The 23,622-nt window shown below is 38.8% G+C and overlaps 1 protein-coding gene across 1 annotated transcript; it reads left to right on the top strand.

Moving 5' to 3' along the window:
• Positions 1-892: 892 nt before the first annotated feature.
• LOC126469645 (uncharacterized) lies at positions 893-22,130 on the top strand. Its single transcript, XM_050096769.1, has 3 exons — positions 893-1,078; positions 6,602-6,724; positions 22,038-22,130. The coding sequence occupies exons 1-3, from the start codon at positions 919-921 to the stop codon at positions 22,061-22,063; spliced, it is 309 nt and encodes a 102-aa protein (XP_049952726.1). The 5' UTR covers positions 893-918; the 3' UTR covers positions 22,064-22,130.
• The last annotated feature ends 1,492 nt before the right edge of the window (positions 22,131-23,622 follow it).

Below are 23,622 nucleotides of genomic sequence, written 5' to 3'. Positions count from 1 at the left end.
AACATGACAAACATTAAGCATGCTCCACAGAAAACATAAACTGCATTTAAGCTCTCTCTCGAAAATGAATCTTTTAGTTGAACTGTCAAGTAAAATGTAGGAATATGATGTCAAAAAATAGGTGCTACCTATAGATTTTATCATGGAGTTAGTATTTGTTGTTATTTAATAATTTATTATGGTACAGAAAGGAGGCACAGAACGTCAACTTTTGGCTTGAATGTGACACTGACCGCCCCCCCTCTGGAAGCTTGGATGTGGTTACATATTGCATTGTAGTGTAGCCTGATGTCTAGGTTAGTTCAGATCGGCAACTGTTGCAGCCTTCCCCAGCATGGAAACCATGCGTGATGCCTGCTCTCCCATACCAATATTTTTATATTTCACCTCATCTCTCTCACTCTCTCACTCTCTCTCTCTCTCTCTCTCTCTCTCTCTCTCTCTCTCTCTCACACACACACACACACACACACACACACACACACACACACACACACACACACACACACAGTAAAATTGTGTGGGCTGAGTGACCCAACCTTCCTTTTTACCCTTTCACTGTCAGTCCTTCTCTCCTCACCAAAGAAGAAATGTTAGTTCCAAAAACTAAGATATTGCATGTAGTTTTGTATGTGTCTGTTGGCAGTACTGACATTTCTCCAGTGGCCAGAAATTTTGTATTGTCACTTTACATTTATCAAAATTGCTTGTGAAATTTTCTCAAACTCATCTCATTTTGACACTTCCCTTCTTGGTAATGACTCATTGTTAACTTTGGTGAACATAATAAAATAATTAATAGACTTATAATTGCAGAAATTTTCTTGTGAGAATGTCTCAGTTCTTGCTAAGTAAACATTTATTTTACAGGTCTCAGATAAATTACAACATCAAGAAGGAATTTACAACCATTTAGAAATGGGAAGTTCAAACACAGCTACAGGGAAATTGTTCCACACTCTGCAAATGGAAAGTGGAAACACAAGCAGTTGTGTTTCATGTGAGATGAAGGAACCAGAACAGCATGTGTCAGCTCCTGTAGTAGCTGCACCTGTATTTGCAGGTGGTGAAGATACGGGTATGTCAATTAATTCATCACATTTTTATGAGTCATATCACTAATAAACACTGTGAAGCATTATTTGTAAAATGAACAACAGCTGCATATCTCTGTGGTGGTTATTTATGCACATGTAATAGACTACTCTTTTCTGTTCAGGAATGCCTGAATTGTATAACTGGAGTTTCACTTAAAAACTGTGCAGCTGTCATTTTATTTTGTTGTGAAGGTGACCACTGTGCTTCATAACTTATGAGTCATACCCTTCTGTATAAAAAAATGGTTTTAGTCTGTAGTTGGAATTTATTTATTTCGCCTTCAGGCTTCTGGTTTCAGCACACAGTACACTCCTCAGGCCATAGCCTGGCAAACAGTTGTCACTTTCACTTCCCAAGTAGGTATATGGGGGTATGTGGCACACCTGCTTGGGAAGTGAACATGACGTCTGCATGCCAGCAGTTGGCCTGAGGATGATACTGTACATCAAAACATAGCCAGCAGGAAAAATAAATAAACTGTGAATACAGACTAAAGCTTACATTTTCTTCAGTATTGTATCAGTAAATTTTTGGCAACAAATCATATCAGTAAATGAAAATAAAATGAGCCTATAGGTAATACTTCCAACTGATTTGGCAATAAATACTATTTCTCTATGTGAGTTACCTCAGAGTACCTACCAGGAGGACATCAATGAATAAACATTTTGTTTTATACATTGATTTTTCAAATCAAATTTTTCAACTCTGACTTTGCTCCTGGAATTATCAGAATGGGCCCCTGCAACTTAGGAACATGAACATGTGCTATGAACTATGTTATGCACAACAACCACAAACTTCCAAAAATTCCGAAATGTATATTTTATTCATGTAGATGACATTGAAATTCAGGGGATTATTACCTAGATGAGGATACTACTGCCAAAACCTTATAAACCACAAATGTAGATTACAACTATTGATAAAGTGTTATATAATTTTTGTAGCACTAAACATTCAAATGTACAGAGTATATGAAAGATTAGTCATACAGTTAACACAAAAAGAATATTTAAATTTTACTTAAAATGTTAGACTCTAGAGTTTTAAAGTGAATTTAGATGACACAGGTGATCTTTCTCAAACACACAAAGGAAATACCAGAAGTCGGGTGCACACCTGCGAGTTAGATCATACATACATTACAACCATTAAAGTTTACTACAGACTGTCACTGTTAGTACAATCCTCTCCATTACTCACTCAGTTGTCACTGCTCCATTATAGTACATTCCATTTTATATAAGGATCAAATAATGATATACTTGATTTGATTTATCTAAGCTTAGAAATATTACATTGCATTTTCACAAAAATATGGAGTTTGTGACAACAAAACAATAAATACTAAATAAAAAACAAATTTATAAATACACAGCATTTACCAAGGCAAAAGATATTTGGTAGTTACAACAATGAAGTACCACAAGCAGCTAATAAATGAAAATATTCATCAGAATTTTGCACATATATGTTTCCAAAAATGACAATGGTTATGAGATAAAAAAACAACAAAAGACAGTATACCTATGTTAATATAAAAAAACAAAACAAAACATAGCTGCGAATGTATAATCTTCATTGCAACAGTATCTGTATCTGTGGTGAATTTTTTAAAATGATTTTGTGATGCATTCAGTTAACATTTTCTTTATTTGGTATATGAATGTACATATATCAAATGAGAAAATGTTAGCTGAAGGCTTCACAAAATGGTTAAAAAATGTACTATGTGTCTGTGAATGTCCTTTGTCTTCACATATATTAGCAGTTGATGAGCGTGTATTACATAATACATGCTCATGTCATCACGCCATTCTGATTATCAAATTGTATCTTTTAAATATTCATAAGCATAACTACCATTATATGTGATCATTCTCTTACTTGCTTCATAAAGACATTGTTCACACCTGCCATTTGAGCCTTAATATTTCATTACATCAACAGTAAATGCATATTATATTATTATTTTGTAACTAAGTGTAGGATGCTACAAAGAATTGCACTTCTTTATGGTCAATAACTTGTTAGGCAACAAAATTTTTGTTTCTGTGACCCTTTTTAATAGATATTTTCATCTAACTCTGGAATGCATTTAGCTTTGTGTTTCTTTAACACGTTTGTCTTCGACATGGTATTTTGGTCTATGATATTTGTGGTGTCAGTAGGCTGACATTCAGATCCTCTTCTGATTACAGTATCCATGAACATGAATTTGGGCTAAATGTCTGGTGTTGGTAGTATATCTTGATATTTCCTCCTCCTGTCTTCTGCTACAATATAACATCTTAATTATATGTCTCATGACACATTTGCCGTATAGATCAGCTCCTGATTATCTTTTTCACAATCAGGTTGATTCTAAGAAAATAATTATTACATGATTTCCCTTTAATATCTTTTTCTGCCAGTGGTCTTACTGATATGATATTAAGCCCAAGTCTACTTTCCTGTTTCCATGATGTTTCAACTGTTACTGTTTATTACAGCATGCCTCTTCAGATGCAAATGAAAACTCTCTAAATGTCCTAGATTTTATTCCATTATCCTTCTTCCCACCATGCTAGGTGAGCCTTTGAGATTACTGAGTTAGGTAGTCACGCTCCTCTTCATTTGACTTTGGCTGATTTCTATTGTTTCCTTAGCAACAATTCATCAAGCAGTGAATTATGAACATTTTATGATAACTCAATTTTTCCTGCTTTATTAAGCATGTAAAAAATCTAATTTAATAATGTTGACCAGCTTGAGCATATAATATTGACTGCGCAGTCATAATATGAAGACAGATATAAATGATGAATGAGTGTCTCATTTATTTAGTAGACTGGTTTTACATCACATTCTTTTCTGATCATCATGGATTGTGCTGTGACTTAAAGATGTGGAACATACTCCACTAAGCCTCTTAAGGACAAGTGAGGGAATGTTTGACTAAAGATACACAGATGTATGATGCTGATGTGGCATCAACTCAAAAACTATCCATCATTTGGCAAATATACTGATTTGCTTACTTAGATTAGTAGAAGATTTAGCAAAAAATTAAAGTATCCCTTACAGGACATAACAGCATGGTCTCTTTTTCATGATTAATCTGTACTGAACTTAGATCAGTATTTACTTTTATTTTGTGAAGTTAGTAATTTTAGAAAGGTTCCAGCTCTAGCAGGTATATGAGCAGCAAAAGAATAATGGTCAAAAACTGAAAGATGTCAGATTCAGACCTTATTTCATACATTTCGATATAACTCATTTTTTCAATCTTTTTCATCCTTGATGAAAGACCTTTTGGTACCTAAGCCTTTATCTAGTCTCCTTTCATATATTTTCCACCCTGACTGATATACATGTTACAATACAGCAGTTACAAAACTTCAGGACAGATAGAATAGGCCTATATAAAATTATTTAATTAGACAGATAAAAAATCTACTCCCCAACAATGCAAGCTTTTGGAGCCGGTGGCTCCTTCTTCAGGCAGAAGGGTTGAAGGGGAATGAAGAATGGTGAAGGAAAAGGACTGGAGAGATCTAGGAAAAGGGGTAGATTTCAGGAAAGTCACCCAGAACCACAGGTCGTGGGAGACTTACCTAGACCTCTCCAGTCCTTTTCCTCCACCCTTCTTCATTTCTCTTCAACCCTTCTGCCTGAAGAAGGAGACACTGGCTCCAAAAGTTTGCCAATCACATCAGTCTTATATATGTGTTCTGCTGCCACTTGGTGAGCAGATTTTTTTATCCATCCACTTAAATAATTTTATCAATAATTGATTGTTTTCATTGGTTATATATATAACGCACCCACACCCACAGCCACACACACACACACACACACACACACACACACACACACACACACACACTGAAGAGCCGTACAAACTGGTATCCTTGCCTAATATCCTGTAGAGACCCCACTGGGACACAGATGCCCTGCAACATGACGTGGCATTGACTTGATTAATATATGAAGTAGTGTTGGAGGGAATTTACACCATGAATCCTGCAGGGCTGTCCATAAATCCGTAAGAGCATGAGGAAGTGGAGGTCTCTTCTGAACAGCATGTTGCAAGGCATCCCAGACATGCTCAATAATGTTCATGTCTGGAGAGTTTGGTGGCCAGCAGAAGGGTTTACACTCAGAATAGTGTTTCTGGAGCCACTCTGTAGCAAATCTGGACATGTGGAGTGTCACAGTATCCTGCTGGAATTGTCCAAGTCCATCAGAATGCACAATGGGCATGAATGGATGCAGGTGATTAGACAGGATGCTTACTAATGTCACCTGTCAAAGTCATGTCTTGACATATCCGGGGTCCCATATCACTTCAACTGCACATGCCCCACACCATTACTGAGAGTCCATCAGCTTGAACAGTTCCCTGCTAACATGCAGGGTCCATGAATTCATGAGGTTGTCTCCATACCCATACACATTCACATCCATCTGCTTGAAACAATTTGAGAGACTCATCCAAACAGGCAACATGTTTCCAGTGATCAACAGTCCAATATCGGTATTGAAGGGCCCAGGCAAAGCATGAAACTTTGTGTCATGAAGACATCAAAGGTACACTAGTGGATCTTCAGCTCTGAAAGCCCATATCAATGACGTTCTGTTGAATGTTTCACACAGTGACAATTGTTGATCACCCAGCATTGAAATCTGCAGCAATTTACAAACGGGTTGCACTTCTGTCACATTGAATGAATCTCTTCACTCATCATTGGTCTTGTTCTTGTAGGATCTTTTTCTGGCCACAGCAATGTTGGAGATTTGTTGTTTTATGGTATTCCTGATATTCATGGTACACTCTTGAAATGTTTGGATGGGAAAATAGCCACTTCGTTGCTGCCTCAGAAATGCTGTCTCTCATTGCTCATGTGTTGACTATAACACCACATTCAAACTCACTTAAATCTTGATAACCTGCCATTGAAGCAGCAGTAACTGATCTAACAACTGCGCCATACATTTGTTGTCTTATTTCGGCTTTTCCAACTGCAGCACCTTATTCTGCCTGTTTACATATCCCTGTATTTGAATACACGTGCCTATACCAGTTTCTTTGGTGTGTGTGTGTGTGTGTGTGTGTGTGTGTGTGTGTGTGTGTGTGTGTGTGTGTGTGGGTGGGCACGGCACTCAGGAGCCTTGTACTAACATAATTAAAAACACACAAAGATTTCATCACTTTTGCCAAAATATCTGAGACAGTTATACCGTTTCACTCAATTGCCAAGGGTCCAGGTCACATACCAGTCTGACATATTGTTTAGTTCCTGCAGAAAGTTGTAATGATGCCCACAGATGAAGCAAAAAAGAAAGTACTCTGGTATAGCCTCCAAAGTTAGATTTCCTGGTTTACAATTTGTGAATATTGATAACCTAGTGAAGACTAAAGGATGATGCATTAAAGTGTGCGTATTCATAGCATTAACTCTCATAAGGAACTTGATACAATTTTTAACATTACCAAATCATCATTGTTATGTTGCAGCAGTGGGATCAAGTCAAAGTAATGCATCATACTATCAATCAATGGTTAATGATGTAACAATGTGGATGACCAGTACATTTGGAAAATTCCTGGATAGTGAGGAACACTTAACCAGCAATGAAGGTACGTGATGAGTCTTCAAAACTTATTGTGTAATGAATGATAAGAGGTTGTATGGAATAATAATCCAACATACCTGGTGTTCCTCTTTTTTTACTCCTACCAGGTTCAAGAAATGTCTCATTCTCTAGTGGAAGTAAATATATGTACAATAGTGGTCTGGTTCAAGATCCTTATAGTCATGTGGACTGTGCTGAGCAGGGTGCAGTGATAAGGATCTGCTTACACTTGACAGTGCCAAGAAAACATTAGTCACAGTGAGATAAATTGTCCAGAAATACAGAATTATTTTCCCAGAGAGGTGACAGCTCTGTCAGGCCAGTAGTTTGCGGACCTTGTGAGCAGAGGCAGCCACGTGTCTGTCTGATGGTACTGCTGCATAGTGGATATCTCATGTGAAAGCCATTATGCCACAGCTGATTGGTGCCCCTGCCCCAGTGTCAGCCACCGTGGTTAATACTATATAATAATGGACAACAGATCTGCAAGCTGATCTATTAAATGCTCTTGTTGATGTTGAAGACATGAACCTAGGGGAGAACAGGAGATGTTTAGATACACAGAGGTCAACTGATGTAGCTTCACCCCTCCATAGAACAGGTGCAACTTTGGTTATTGATTAAAAAAGGTGTAGCATTCATCTGACACTTTATCATGTGCTCTGCTGCAGTGGGAATACCAATGACATCATGTGTACTAGTTTTACAGTTTGGTTGGCTCTCCTGGTTGGTTTATATTTTTGTAACTTCATTTTTCATGTTTTTTTTTCTGTTGCTGAATACTTAATATTGTGTATGTGGGCATTCTTGTGACACACTGCTTTTCACCAATATGATGGCAGGTTTCTGTTCCATGATGGGATTATGCTTCATTCATGGACTTGGGTACTCTGCTGGCCTCATTTTTTGCAGTCAGTTTCACATTCACCTCAACCTTTGTATTTTCTCCTAGCTGGCAGTCTGCCAGATCAGGCTTCTGGTGTTGCCAGTGAAGAACTTTAACAAACTTTTAGTGTTTTCCTGTGATACTATTCTGGGGAACAAAATCTTGTCTTTCCTTCAGTAACATGCCTTGAATTTTTTAGGATGGAATATTTGTGTAACAACCTCATTATCCACATTTTACATTACTATTTATATATTATTCATTTTAATTATGCTTCCCTACCTATACTGCTGACTTACATGATTTCTGGGATTACCTCCTCCTTTTAAAGCATTATATTCTATGTCCAAGACATGAAGTTCATCATATTCAATTTTATTAAAGCTGTTTCTTTCTTGCTAATACAAATTTTCCATATATTTACAAGTTCATCTAATAGTTACCAGTTAATGTCCTACTGTTCTTTAGCTTTGTTTGCAAACCAGTCAATGAGTGTTTCATTCAGCGGTGAAGCTGAGTTTGGAAGTATAAAAAATGGACCAGCTTTCAGTGCTTGTTTCAAGGTGGTCAAATGCTCTTTGACATTTGGCAGACCATTCAAATTTTATTCCTTTGTACAACAAATGGTTCCAATGTTTGCCAATTTCAGTGAAGTTCTTTACAAATTTATGATAGTAATTATAGGGAACCAAAAAGGTTTGCAGTTGTTTAGATGTCTGTGGTGGTGAGAAAGTTCTGAATTGCTGAGATTAAGCACATACCTATTCTCACACCTTCCTGACTAATCATGTGCACAATATAATTCAGCTCCATTGCTGCAAAATGACATTTATCAAGGCTTAGTGTTAGCTGTGCTGTCGTCAGTCTTTTGAGCACTTCCTCCAGATGTCACTTACAAGTATTTTCAGAACACTATGATGTCATCAAAATGAACCAAAAATTTTCTCCATTTCAGTCCTCTAAGTATCCTATCCAGTAATCTTTGAAAAACTGCAGTTGGATTCTTGAAACCATTTGTGATTCGATGGTGCTGGAAATGGCATCAGAGGACAGTAAAAGCTTTATTAAGCCAATATTACAGTGCTGTCATCAGCTGGTGATATCTGCTCTTCAAATCCATGGTGGGGAATTATTTACTGACCCAGAGTTGCGCTATGTTTGGTATGGGATATGTATCAATGATGATTAAGATATTCAGAGTCAAAGCTAAATTTGTATTTTTAGTGCCATTTGGTAACTTCTTTGAGGCTAAAAAAAAGGGTGCTCCTATGACTCTCACTATATTCAATAATACTGTCTGCTAGCTGTTTGTCGAAAAGTTCTTCCACTATCAGTTGCATACATTTAAGAATTCTATACAGTTTCTTACACACTGCAGCATTATTCCCTGTTGTTATCCTGTGCTGCATGACTTGTGTTGGTGGTAAATAACTCCATTAATCTTAGGAAGAAGGTTTCTGTCACTTTCCTATTGTTTGTTTGTATGTGTTTTACTCTTTCACATAACGCTGGCTAGTGATGGTTTGCTTACAGAAAAGGTCCTCACTTGATCTAGCTATGTGATCTTCCTCCAAAACCTTCAAATTAGCAAGCAAGAAACTCTTTGATATACCTCACTTCATTCATACTAAAATTACCTAGACTGACTGGGTCGATAAAATCTCTAACCACATGATTGATGTGTACTATACTTCTGTGTTCAAAACAGTGTGACACCCAATTCTTTGTTAATTTTCTATGGCTCTAAAACTCATAATAAACCCTTGGATAAGCGTGTACCTGTGCTAAACCAAACAAAATTCCCTGTATCTTGAGGTATTGTATCATGTGAATTGGTCTTTCATGCCTGTGTCTCCAGTTTATTTAGTACCACCTTCATGATTGGTGAACCTTGTGACATTTTAACACTTGCAGCTGTTTTACCTAGAGGAATCAATGTCCTGTCAAGTTCAGTTGTACATTACAAAAGATCCATTTTTGGGTGGTGTTTAACAGTACAACTGAATCGCAGAACCCTTCCCCAACATGTGTCAACACTTTCATATGCTCCCAAGAACATTTAGTTCTTAAGCTAAAACTGTGTATTTTGTTCTGAATTACCTCACGACATTTCCCCCACTCCACACAACCCATGCCATGCCCAAGAGATACAGACTGACTATAAGCACATGAGCCCCAGCAAACATAATAAATTTATGTTCCTTACAATCCACTCTGAATATGTTTTGGCAGTGTTGTGTTCTACTGGGAATGCCATCCAATCAATGAGGCTAATTATTGGGCAATTCCTGCCATATGCTTTCTTCCAGGAATCACTTACCTTAATGCCCATCTCCCCACATTCATAACATACCAGCTGATAACATTGCTTCCTGATGTGGCCTGTATGTATGCTCACCTCTATAATACTTCACCTCAGAGAAGAAAACACCAGGGTCTCTCCTCCATGTAGCAATGTTGATTTCCTCTAGTTGTGTGACAGTTACAATGGCCGCAGATAAATCACTTAGATTCTCCATCTGAATGTCCTTGACATATCAGTAGATATACCCATCACAAACACATCATGAAGGATGATTCTGCCAGCCTCCAAATCGCATTTTAGCTGATACGTTTGCACATTCACCTTCCTAATTCTCTCAGATAAAGAGACTACTGAATTGCTGCATTTCTACAACAGTTCACTGACTTTCTCACTAAAAAATCTTGTGCTATTCTGTGTATGTAGTGGTACTGGATGAGACCATTATCCAGCTCCTCTAATTTTGAGGTCTTACTAACAGTCTTGTGGTACGTAACGTATGGTTTTATGTCAACTACTAACAACAATTTAGCCATATTCACGGCTGTTTCAGCCCACCATTTTCCCAAATCAGCTGCAGACTTCACATCATAAATAAAAGAAGATACATCCTCAGTTCCCCCCAAGAACCATGGACCTTGTCGTTGGTGGGGAGGCTTGTGTGCCTCAGCGATACATATAGCCGTACCATAGGTGCAACCACAACGGAGGGGTATCTGTTGAGAGGCCAGACAAATGTGTGGTTCCTGAAGAGGGTCAACATCGTTTTCAGTAGTTGCAGGGGCAACAGTCTGGATTGCCTGCTCTGGCTTTGTAACACTGACCAAAATGGCCTTGCTGTGCTGGTACTGCAAACGGCTCAAAGCAAGGGAAAACGACAGCCGTAATTTTTCCCGAGGGCATGCAGCTTTACTGTATGGTTTAATGATGATGGGGTCCTCTTGGGTAAAATATTCCGGAGGTAAAATAGTCCCCCAATTGGATCTCCGGGCAGGGACTACTCAGGAGGACGTCATTATCAGGAGAAAGAAAACTGGCGTTCTACAGATCGGAGAGTGGAGTGTCAGATACCTTATTCGAGCAGGTAGGTTAGAAAATTTAAAAAGGGAGATGGATAGGTTAAAGGTAGATATAGTAGGAATTAGTGAAGTTCCCTGGCAGGAGGACAAGACTTTGGGTCAGGCAAATACAGGATTATAAATACAAAATCAAAAAAGGGTAATGCAGGAGTCGGTTTAATAATGAAAGAAAAAAATAGGAGTGCGGGTAAGCTACTAAAAAACAGCATAGTGAACACATTATTGTGGCCAAGCTAGACACGAAGCCCATGCCTACTACAGTAGTACAAGTTTATATGCCAACTAGCTCTGCAGATGACGAAGAAATTGAAGAAATGTATGATGAAATGAAAGAAATTATTCAGATATTGAAGGGAGACGAAAATTTAATAGTCATGGGTGACTGGAATTTGGTAGTAGGAAAAGGGAGAGAAGGAAATGTAGTAGGTTAATATGCATTGGGGCTAAGAAATAACAGAGGAAGCCGCTTGGTAGAATTTTGCACAGAGCGCAACTTAATCATAGCTAACACTTGGTTCAAGAATCATAAAAGAAGGTTGTATACTTGGAAGAAGCCTGGAGATACTGACAGGTTTCAGATAGATTATATAATTGTAAGACAGAGATTTAGGAACCAGGTTTTAAATTGTAAGACATTTCCAGGGGCAGATGTGGACTCTGACCACAATCTATTGGTTATGAACTGTAGATTAAAACTGAAGAAACTGCAAAAAGGTGAGAATTTAAGGAGATGGGACCTGCATAAACTGACTAAAGCAGAGGTTGTACAGAGTTTCAGGGAGAGCATAAGGGAACAATTGAGATGAATGGAGGAAAGAAATACAGTAGAAGAAAAATGGGTAGCTTTGAGAGATGAAGTAGTGAAGGCAGCAGAGGATCAAATAGGTAAAAAGACGAGGGCTAGTAGAAATCCTTGGGTAACAGAAGAAATATTGAAGTTAATTGATGAAAGGAGAAAATATAAAAATGCAGTACATAAAGCAGGCAAAAAGGAATACAAATGTTTCAAAAATGAGATCAACAGGAAGTGCAAAATGGCTAAGCAGGGATGCCTAGAGGACAAACGTAAGGATGTAGAGGCTTATCTCACTAGGGTTAAGATAGATGCTGCCTACAGGAAAATTAAAGAGACCTTTGGAGAAAAGAGAACCACTTGTATGAATATCAAGAGCTCAGGTGGAAACCCAGTTCTAAGCAAAGAAGGGAAAGCAGAAAGGTGGAAGGAGTATATTGAGGGTCTACACAAGGGTGATGTACTTGAGGACAATATTATGGAAATGGAAGAGGATGTAGATGAAGATGAAATGGGAGATACAATACTGCATGAAGAGTTTGACAGAGCACTGAGAGACCTGAGTCGAAACAAGGCCCCGGGAGTAGACAACATTCCATTAGAACTACTGACGGCCTTGGGAGAGCCAGTCCTGACAAAACTCTACCATTTGTTAAACAAGATGTATGAGACAGGCGAAATACCCTCAGACTTCATGAAGAATATAATAATTCCAATCCCAAAGAAATCAGTTTAATAAGTCACGAATGCAAAATACTAATGCGAATTCATTACAGACAAATGGAAAAACTGGTAGAAGCTGACCTTGAGGAAAATCAGTTGGATTCCGTAGAAATATAGGAACACATGAAGCAATACTGACCCTACGAATTATCTTAGAAGCTAGATTAAGGAAAGGCAAACCTATGTTTCTAGCATTTTTAGACTTAGAGAAAGCTTTTGACAATGTTGACTGGAATACTCTCTTTCAAATACTGAAGGTGGTAGGGGTAAAATACAGGGAGTGAAAGGCTATTTACAATTTGTACAGAAACCAGATGGCAGTTATAAGAGTGGTGGACATGAAAGGGAAACAATGGTTGGGAAGGGAGTGAGACAGGGCTGTAGCCTCCCCCGATGTTATTCAATCTGTATATTGAGCAAGCATTGAAGGAAACAAAAGAAAAATTCGGAGTAGGTATTAAAATCCATGGAGAAGAAATAAAAAATTTGAGGTTTGCCAATGACATTGTAATTCTATCAGAGACAGCAAAGGACTTAGAAGAGCAGTTGAACAGAATGGATAGTGTCCTGAAAGGAGGATTAAGATGAACATCAACAAAAGCAAAACGAGGATAATGGAATGTAGTCGAATTAAGTCGGGTGATGCTGAGGGAATTAGATTAGGAAATGAGACACTTAAAGTAGTAAAGCAGTTTTGCTATTTGGGGAGCAAAATAACTGATGATGTTCAAAGTAGAGAAGATATAAAATGTAGACTGGCAATGGCAACGAAAGCATTTCTGAAGAAGAGAAATTTGTTAACATCTAGTATAGATTTAAGTGTAGGAAGTCGTTTCTGAAAGTATTTGTATGGAGTGTAACCATGTATGGAAGTGAAAAATGGACAATAACTAGTTTGGACAGGAAGACAATAGAATCTTTCGAAATGTGGTGCTACAGAAGAATGCTGAAGATTATATGGGTAGATCATATAACTAATGAGGAGGTATTGAATAGGATTGGGGAGAAGAGAAGTTTGTGGCACAACTTGACTAGAGGAAGGGATCGGTTGGTAGGACATGTTCTGAGGCATCAAGGGATCACCAATTTAGTATTGAAGAGCAGCGTGGAGGGTAAAAATTGTAGAGGGAGACCAAGAGATGAATACACTAAGCAGACTCAGAAGGATGTAGGTTGCAGTAGGTACTGGGAGATGAAGAAGCTTGCACAGGATAGAGTAGCATGGAGAGCTGCATCAAACCAGTATCAGGACTGAAGACCACAACAACAACAACAACATCCTCAGTTCTTTTCCCATAAATGGCGCTATAAAGCGTAGAAGGGACGGGTACACTCGAGATTGTTTTGGTATACCTGATCAGAATGTACCTGCCCACCAGCAATTTCCAATCCAGGTACTCTCCTTCACAATGCCTCAATGTCCTACTTATCGTTGGCTGCAGTCTCCAACAACACAGCTATTTGCCCTTCTGAGTTTCCATGATGGTTTTTTTTTTTTTTTCCGAAGTCACTGTCCATACATCTGGCACTTGTGTAAGCTCTATCTGTCATTATACAAGAAAAACAAGGAAGTAGTGTCCCAGTACACAAATAGGAACAACACTGCACTTAATCTTTGCACTGTATCACAGCCCAGTAGGACGTTGTGCACTGCTGTGCTTCATAACCAAACCTTCCACATGCTCTACATGTAGCTCACACAGCCTGAATGCATGGCAAGTCATGCCTGGATAGATCACAATATTGATATACCAATGGCTGCAGGTAAATCTCCCTAGTATTTCCACAAAACGAAAGTAAGTCCACAATTTCTGGAGGCCTAATCATGTAAATGTTTAACATACTATTGAGGTCCTCATGGGTCAAAATGATGAATACAAAATACAAGATGAAGGCCTACAAATATCAGTCATTCACCACACTGCAATGTAGTGAACTGCAATACACGGCCATTGACATTATAGCAGAGCTGCACAAACAATATGGGCTGCTGCTGCTATTGATATGTGGTTGTGGCACCAGGCATAGATGCCTCTTCTAGGGGTAGCCACTTGCTAGCATCAGATGTAAAGGTCTGGTCCAAGACCCCTATAGTCTTCAGGATTGTGCCAAGCAGGGTGCAGAGAAGAAGATCTGCTTATGCTCAAGGGCACCAATAAAACATTATTCACAGTGACACATTTATCGTTCATAAATTCAAAATCATCTTCCCAGAGTACTGGCAGCTCAGCTGGGCCATTGGTGTGTGAACCCCATCAGCACTGTCATGCCCACATCTGCCTGACAGTACTGCTGCATAGGGGTTGGCTTGTATAATAGCCATTACATTACAGCCATTTAGTGCCCTCAATCCACTGACATACACTTCCACCTCCACAGGATAACTGGAACTGAGCTCATTGATTGAGAAAGGCATGGTATTTATGCTGGCACATCCTGTGCACTCTGCTGTGGTGGGGCTAGCAATGACATCATGTGTACTAGTGTTCCCATTTGAACATCCTTCCTGGTGGCTTCAGGCTTTCATAATTTCGTCTTTCAGACACTCTTTTCTGCTACGTCACGGTCTGAATAGTTACTGTTTTGTTGTATCTAGGCCTTCTTGCAACACACCACTTGGTCACCATATGGCTGCATATTTCTTGTGGTGTGATGTTACTGTGCTTTGTTTATTGACTTAGGCTCTAAGCTGTCCTGCACGTCTGAACTGCTTCCACATTCCCCTCAACCTGGTCAGCATTTTCCCCTGGCTGGGCAGTCTGCCAGGCTCTGACTCAGGCATCTTAGCTTCTGGGGTTCTCAGTGAGTAACTATGATTGTATGGTTTGTTATTTAATTTTTATCTTCCATGTTAATCATTTCATATTGTAAAATTTAGAAATGTCTTTTGTTCTGATTTATCTGTCCTGATAACAGATCTGTGAAAGTTCTCAATATATATTTTTATATCAAAGTTCTGGTTATCATTCATAATATAGATTTCAGTTTCCTCTAAGTTGTTCATGTATTTTCTTTTCTTGGCTCAATGAACATTGGACAGATTAGTTCTTGCATCTGCTGTAGAGTATCAATTTTTTTTAAGATACATATTAAAAGGCAAAACCATGTTTTAATTTTTGATATATTCATTGCACCTTCTAGTGAATTTTGGTCCTGTTCATCATATGTAGAGCATGTCACAGTCACAGAATTTATTTTTATGTATTTGTGATTGGTCATATTTTTTATCTTTACCTGTTGTGTGTACTATGTTCATTACTAGCTTACTCTCTGTGAAAATGCTAATTTTATCATTAGTATTATGGAATATGTTACTTACTTTTTGAGAAATGTTTTCCATATATGGCAGTATTATAAATTTTTCTTTCTCCTCTCTTTTTACTTTGGCCAATGTTTTTTCATCATTTTTGGTAAGAAATTTTATACTAATTTCCTTTCTGTATATCTTATTGACTATATTAGAATTGTAGCCATTATTTGCAGTTTCATTGTTAATTGTTTCTGCCCTCATGTTTTCTATAGTAATGGGAACTCTTTCATGATGAATTATGTATTTACACAGTCACTTGGGGCTCTCTTACAGAATGTGTCAAATTTGTCAACACCGTAATCATTTGCTAATTTTGTGTCAGAGAAGTCCATGCTCTTGTCTGTTCCATATTTAATAGAAAATTGGATGCAATAATGCATTATATTCATTTGTTAGTGAAATTAATTTAATTGGTTTTATCATTATTTCCATTTAAGAAAATGAGGGTATCATATTTTTCTCATAGAACCAATATTAATACCGACAAAAACAGGCAAAGCAAAGTCAAAATGTACAATGAGAGACTGCATGACAGCAAACATAGATGCTCACTCAAACTATGCAGCTGGAATTCTCAAAATTTCTGCAAGAACAGTGCATGAATTCAGCTCTGCATGTCTACATGATTAGAGCATACAGTTACCTGTGGCTCAGTGTGCTTTAACTCACCTCTCACCTGCAGTTGACAAAGGAGAAAATAGGATGCTTAAAACATCTAAAGCATTTAAGGAAAACCTGGAGGATGTGCTTAAATGCATCTACAGCATCTGGGGAGTGGCAGAGCATGATGAATTAACTAGCCCACATCAGTCAAATCATTAACAATGTTCACATACAGTAACAAGTAGCAGCTCATGAGCCCCAACAAGAAGACTGTCACTAGAATGGATCTAAGTATCTCCAAACAACTGCAACTCAGTCTGGAAGAATAACTCTAGGAATGCCTCCATATCAATCTGAAATTTTCTCAAAATTAACCCCCATGGTCATTTTGAAAGATGTACAAGTCTGGAAAATTTTATGAAAGAATGAGACATATGCATTATGCTTCTAGGGCTGGTAAGCTTGATTATTCTGTGGGAGCATGCAGACAAATAGTTGCGTGTGCACAGTACAGGGGCAACAGCAAAGACTCTAGTGTGCACATAATCATTTACTCTTTGCTTTGTGTTTGTTTTTGTCTTAGATGTTCTATGTTAATGTCTGGCTCATGGCTTCACAATAAAGTTGAACATTAAGAATACGAACAAGTCTATCATTAATAGAATGGAGCTACATAGTGACTACAAAGTGGTGACCCCAAAGTCAAAGAACACGTACGGCAAGAGGCAGAGGAGAATGACAACGAAGGTACACTACAACATACACCAAACAACAGAAGCTCTACAGCATGATCAGTACACCGGCAGGGTATGCTGCGTGGTCAGGTTCGGGAATTATGGAACGATGTTCGACACCACGGAATGGATTCAGTGGAGCAGGACAGTGATTACTAGAACTAAATATGCGGCTGGAACACATATACAAGAGGAAGATTTGCTGGGAGAATGCATGAAAGTACGTCCGCTGCCGTTCCTGGCGTTAAACTGAAACTTTGGTTCTCCCCGTTAGAACTGGCATTCATGCCTAATCGGGTAACTGATGACCGGAAAAAGTTCATGATAGTGGCAAACAGTCTGGATGCCAGGGCAGTGATATTGGTTGAAGATATAATTGAGCAGCCACCAGAAACGAAGCAATATACAACATAGAAGGGCTTTTTAATAAACTGGCTTACTAAACTGCTAGATCAAAGAATCTGCCAGATGTTGTGAGGTGAATGTAGAGGTGACAAAATTCCTTCTGAATATTGGAGGCATTTGCCTGGAATCGTGATGGAAAATGAATTTTTTAACACTACACTTCATTCTGTTTGGGCAGCACAGCTCTCGTCTGCAGTAATAGCAGCTGTGGCAGTGAATGATGGATACGATATCGTAGCACTACTCCAACTCTCTGACAGGGTTCATGTGTTGGGTGTACCAACAAATTCTCTCAGTATAGCAAAGGTGGAGGCGATGATGAAAGAATACGAAGCGGCAGTGATTAATAAGCAGTGGCGCGCTGTTACTGGCACACAACTTCCAAAACTCAAGGAGCAGCTAGACGGGCTGCATAGGCAGATGGAGGCGTTGAGAGCTACCGGTTCGGAGGTCCTGTCAACACATAAGGACAATGGAGAGGCCGGGAAGGAGTAGTAGTGTTGGTATCATCGACGATTTGGGGAGCGAACCTCAAAGTGCATTCTACTGTGCAGTCACGCTTGCCGCGTAAATAACATGGAGACTATAAGTAGAGATGTTTCCTTATTAATGGTATCTCGGCGACTTTATGTTCGGGATGTGACGGCTTCGTGTTATTATTTGATAGACACGGGGTGTGATGTCAGCACGTGGCCAAAGGGGAAATGTACTTCCCTCAGTGACAGCACATCGTTTTGCCTCAAGGCTGCAAATAAACAGCCCATAATGACGTATGACAGTTGTGTCAAAGAAATGAATTTAGGACCCAGTATTATTTGTCATTCAACTTTTGTCATTGCAGATGTGGCAGAGTGCATATTAGGAGCAGATTTTCTATATGCATTCAGTATTGTGGTGGACATTCAATTATTGCAGCTTAGAGGTGGTGCAGGGTCATATAGGAATAATAACAGAGAAGGTACACGGTTCAGTTGGAGTGACAGAAGTATGCTGACTTAGAGAACTGTCAGCGCAGCCGATAGCCATGGTGGCCCATCATACAGTTCACCACAAACACCGTGCCTGGGCCTCCGGTCTCCCCCAGACCAAGAAGGTTGGCCCCAGACAGTTTTGCAGACACAAAAGCTGAGTTCGAAGAGATGTTGGAAATGGGAATGATACAAAGATCTGATAGTGATGGGCCTTGCCTTTACATTTAGCGCAGAAGAAAGATGGAAGTTGGAGACCTTGTGGTGATTATAGGTTGTTGAATGCTCATATGATACCTGATCGGTATCTGGTTCCCAACATTTGTGACTTTACAAATAAATTGGCTGGAGCTGAATCTTTCAGTGTAGTCAACTGTAAAAAAGCATACCACCAAATACTGGTGGCTGACAGTGAAATACCAAAGACAGCAGTCACTAAACCTTTTGGTCTTTTCGAGTTTTTATGCATGCCATTTGGTTTAAAAAACGCTGCACAGACATGCAACATTTCATCGATGAGGTGCTGCAAGGGCTAGATGTTGCTGTCACCTATTTAGACGGTATACTGGTGTTCTCAGCGACAGCAGCCCTCCACGAAGAGCACCTCCGGACAGTTTTCAAGACGCTATGTACTTATGGTGTAGTGGTGACCTAGGTCACACAGTCTCAGCAGCTGGCATCCGTCCTTTGGAGGAGAGGGTCGAGGTTATACAGCAGATGCCTTGCCTATTAGATTTGCAACAGTTCCTAGGTGTTTTAAATTTTTACCACAGACATCTGGCAGGAGCTGTGGCTTTACAAGCACCACTCATGGAGGCTTTGGCGGGCACAAAAACCAGGAAAAATCAGAAGCTACAATGGACATCAAGCAAGCAGCGCGCATTCAAGAGGGTCAAGGAAAGCCTAAAGCAAGCGGTTTTACTAGCTCACCCAGAGAAAAATGCAAAGCTAGCTATTGTTTTTGATGCAAGTCAGGTGGCGATTGGGGCAGCATTGCATCAGTGGACTGCTGGTCACTGGCAGCCTTTAGGATTCTTCTCCAAGAAACTCACAGACCCACAGCAGAATTGGAGTGCATATGATAGAGAGCTGCTGGCTGCTTACAAAGCCATAAGGTATTCCTGGCCTCATGTGGAAGCCAGACCATTTACATTGTTTACAGATCACAAACCACTACCATACTTGTTAATGAAAGTAAGGGCTCAATGGGCTCAGCTTAGGCCACAACCAATGACACACCATGGCATTAGGCCATCGTTCATACATCAAGAATTGAGCAAATGCTCGCATGTAATGTTGCTAACTGACGCAGTCAGAACTCCATTGCAGCCACCATATATGGGACCTTATAAAGTACTACACCATATGGACCAGGCCATGACTATCCTAGTTCGTGATAAGAGTGTTACTGTGTCAATAGACTGGGTGAAGCTGGCTCACTTACTGCTAGAAGATGTAAGACAAGAAGAGGAGGTGGGCCTACAGCAAGATGAGGGGCGCCTGGAGGATGCAACAGATGGTAGGACAGCAAGCCGGATGAAGCCACGAGAGGACACGACGATAGAGGAAGTACAGCTGGAAATTCGCGCAAGAGCCAGGCGAAGGGTCCAGTACAAATTTCCACACATTCCTGGAGCTCCCCTCTTCAAGGGAGGGGGCCGCGTGGGAGCACACAGATGAATAGTTGCGTGTGCACAGCACAGGGGCAGCAGCAAAGACTGTAGTGTGCACATAATCATTTACTCTTTGCTTTGTGTTTGTTTTTGTCTTTGATGATCTATGTTAATGTCTGGCTCGTGGTTTCCCAATAAAGTTGAACATTAATAATACGATCAAGTCTATCATTAATAGTATGGAGCTACGTAGTGGCTACAATTCCAAGGATTGACATCTGAATTGGTCAGTGTGCCGACTGCGACTCACAGTAAAGGAAACCGAGTTTTGTACTGTTATTATACATTCATCATTTCAAGAGCTGAACAGCCACAGAAATCAAAACAGAATTAGATGAAGTTCATCTGGACTCTGCAACATCATTGAAGACTATTTACCTTTGGATTAATGCATTGAAACAAGGTCAGACAAGCACAATAGATGAAGTGTGCTCTGTCTTCCAATTGAGGTCACCACATAGGGAACCATAGACAAAATCCTAGACATGGTAATGCAAGACAACCAAATAAAAATTCCTGAGATTACTCAGACTGTAGACAGCTGAGGAGTGCATAATATCCTGCAAGGAGAATTGGCTACAAAGAAGCTACGTGCAAGGTAGGTGCTGTAATTGCTCACATTCACCCAAGAGTGCATCGGTAAAACATTCCAGCACATTGTCTGGCAATGTTTAATCAATATCTGCAAGACTTTCTGCACCAATTTGTGACTGTTGATGAAAACTGTAGCCATCATTACACATCAGAGTGAAAATGGCAGTCAGAATAATGGGCAAAGGCTGGTGAAAGTGGACTGAGGAAGGAAAGGAATATTTTGTCAGTTGGTAAATGATGGCCACTGTTTTTTGATATTCCCAAAGAATAATCCTCATAGATTACTTGGAAGGGGGCAGAACCATAACTAGACCTTATTATACCATAACTAGACTCTATTATGCTTCATTGTTGGATCATTTGAGACTTGCCTTGCTTAGAAGAAAGGTCAAGGTTGTCACACAAAATAGTGCTCTTTTACCAGGATAATTTACCATTCCACACATCAGCAATAACAGTGGCAAAAGTGCATGAATTGGGCTCTGAATTAGTTGGTCATCCATGCTATTACCAGAGCCCCAAGTGCTTTTTCCTGTTCCCTGATTTGAAAGTTTGGCTTGCTGGGAAGAAATACTCTTCAAATAAGGATTTGATGGTTGCAGTCAATGAGTATTTCACAAAGTCTGACAGAACCTAAATTTCCATTGGAATGAAAAAGCGGGAGATCACTGATCCAAGTATATATCCCTCAAAGAAGACTATGTCAAAAAGTAAGGAGAGTTGTTTATGAAACACACATTTTTTCTCTGTTTTTCATGAGACTTATCAAAATACCTTCATATGTGGGAGGAAATGCCACAGTCTTTTCCAAGTCTTGCAAAGTCTCTTCCTGAAGTTTATGGAGTAGGTCTCTCAGTGATCTGTCTTTCAAGTAGATTGTTCAACAGAACCTTGTCAAACTTTTTTGGATGCTCTCACAGGGTCTAAACTAGTCCATAATAGAAAATGTATATCTACTTTGAATTGTTGTTCTTTCTTGTGTGACAGACTCCATAATTCAATTTTTTTCAGTTCATTATGCATTTCTATTCATGCTCTTTCTGTATTTGATGTTGATTTATTTCAATATTTGTTAAGCATCCTTCAGGGATATCTGATGTTGGATGTTCTCTCAACCTTTACTTTGGCATTATAGTTGTCATATTCAGTATACAGCAGTACTAGAGATACCTTATTGTTTAACCAGTTTTGCTACATGTTACCTCTACAGTTTCAAAATTCTACATAGAAACTTTCCTTTGTTTCAGATTCAAATTTGGGAAGCAAGAATTAAGTAAATGGCAACTTACCGATGAAGTATCTTCATTTTTAAATTTATCACTTTCAACTAGATGACCTGAATGAACAAAATGTACCTGAAGTAAAAACTGTGATTTTCCTTAGTTATAAGAGACTTGAGATACAATTATGTGTATGCCTAGGATGAAAAGGCAGCCATGAGGAGTATGATTTATGTTTTTGATAAAGTTTTGTGAAAGTGATGTTCTTAATGTAATCAGTGGAAATATGTTAACCAAAGACATATCGCACCTTGTAAAGAACAATGACACAACTGAAAAATGCCAGTAAATTCCATCACAGTCTACACAAAAGTAACATGGACATGTAGTTCTGTTCTCATTGAATGTGAGAGGTTATCACATAATTATTGAATCATAAATGGGCTTATGTAATGCAGGAATACTTTTCATTGAGAAAAGGGATTCAGTATGAACTTTCTTTATAGCAGAAATGTCCATTTTTTCCTTGTACACTGTAACATATGATATTTTGTAACAGTTACAACAGCTGTTATAATGAAAGAAGTGTATGCTCTTTCAGACATGCACACATGTGTGAAGGACATTACGATGTAACGTAAAGACACTGTATGAACACTGACATTGAAATAATCAATGATATTAACAATTACATTCAACTTACCTTATACATGAAAAGTTTGATGACTCAGAATGTGCCACTCTTCATGAATGGCCTACACACACATGCCAGTAACAATGCTGAAGTGAAGTGACTCTGTTGTTGCTGTGGAGCATCATGAAGTAACCTACAAGAAAACCAACACATCTGGCCAGAAGTGGACGAAGTGTGAGATGGAGGGGTGATGTTTTCAGGCATGTTGGGGCACTTCACACATGTTTTTTGGTGACAAAAACTAAAAATTGCCTGGACATGACATGAGGTAGAGATATGGCTCAGTGAAAAAATACATGGTGACCTTTTTTCATTGAAAGCACTATCAAAATAAATTATTTAATACATTCAGTTTCACTTTTGGGACGTCTTTCCACAAGAAACACAAATGACCAAAATAGTTGGAAAAAAATTGTGATGAAAGAGTAGCTTTGACCTAGTATTATAGTTTTTTGTTCAAAAATTTTATTTAGCTTTCAAAGACAATATGTTATTTGCTTATTATTTACACTTTTTAATATATTATTGAGTAAGTGAGACGTACCAGTATGCAGACATACACATTATGTGCATGCAGTAAAAATATTATATGTGGTTGAACAGAGCCCCGTGTTAATATGATGACTGAAATTGAAATTAGTGTTATTTTCACCTTATAAGGACATTGATTGATTGATTCGCTCTGCAAACCACCATATTTGCTACTTTTTTACAATTTGCTCTTTTGATTGGTTAAAATTCATTTGACAGAAAATTGTAAAACAATGCTCCTTGATGTAAGGGCTGTTGCTGCCAACAGTTTTGTACTAATAACGTGATTATTTTTTCTGTGTGTCATGCTGTGATCACGAATTTGCAAATTCATTTTTCTGATATTAGTTTCTAGTTTTGTAATTTCATTAATGATATTTTGTTTTA

Source organism: Schistocerca serialis, chromosome 3 (assembly GCF_023864345.2).
Source record: "Schistocerca serialis cubense isolate TAMUIC-IGC-003099 chromosome 3, iqSchSeri2.2, whole genome shotgun sequence".
NCBI classification, from domain to species: domain Eukaryota; kingdom Metazoa; phylum Arthropoda; class Insecta; order Orthoptera; family Acrididae; genus Schistocerca; species Schistocerca serialis.
The sequence above is the reverse complement of the archived record's forward strand: the minus strand, read 5'-3'. Positions and strand labels throughout refer to the sequence as shown.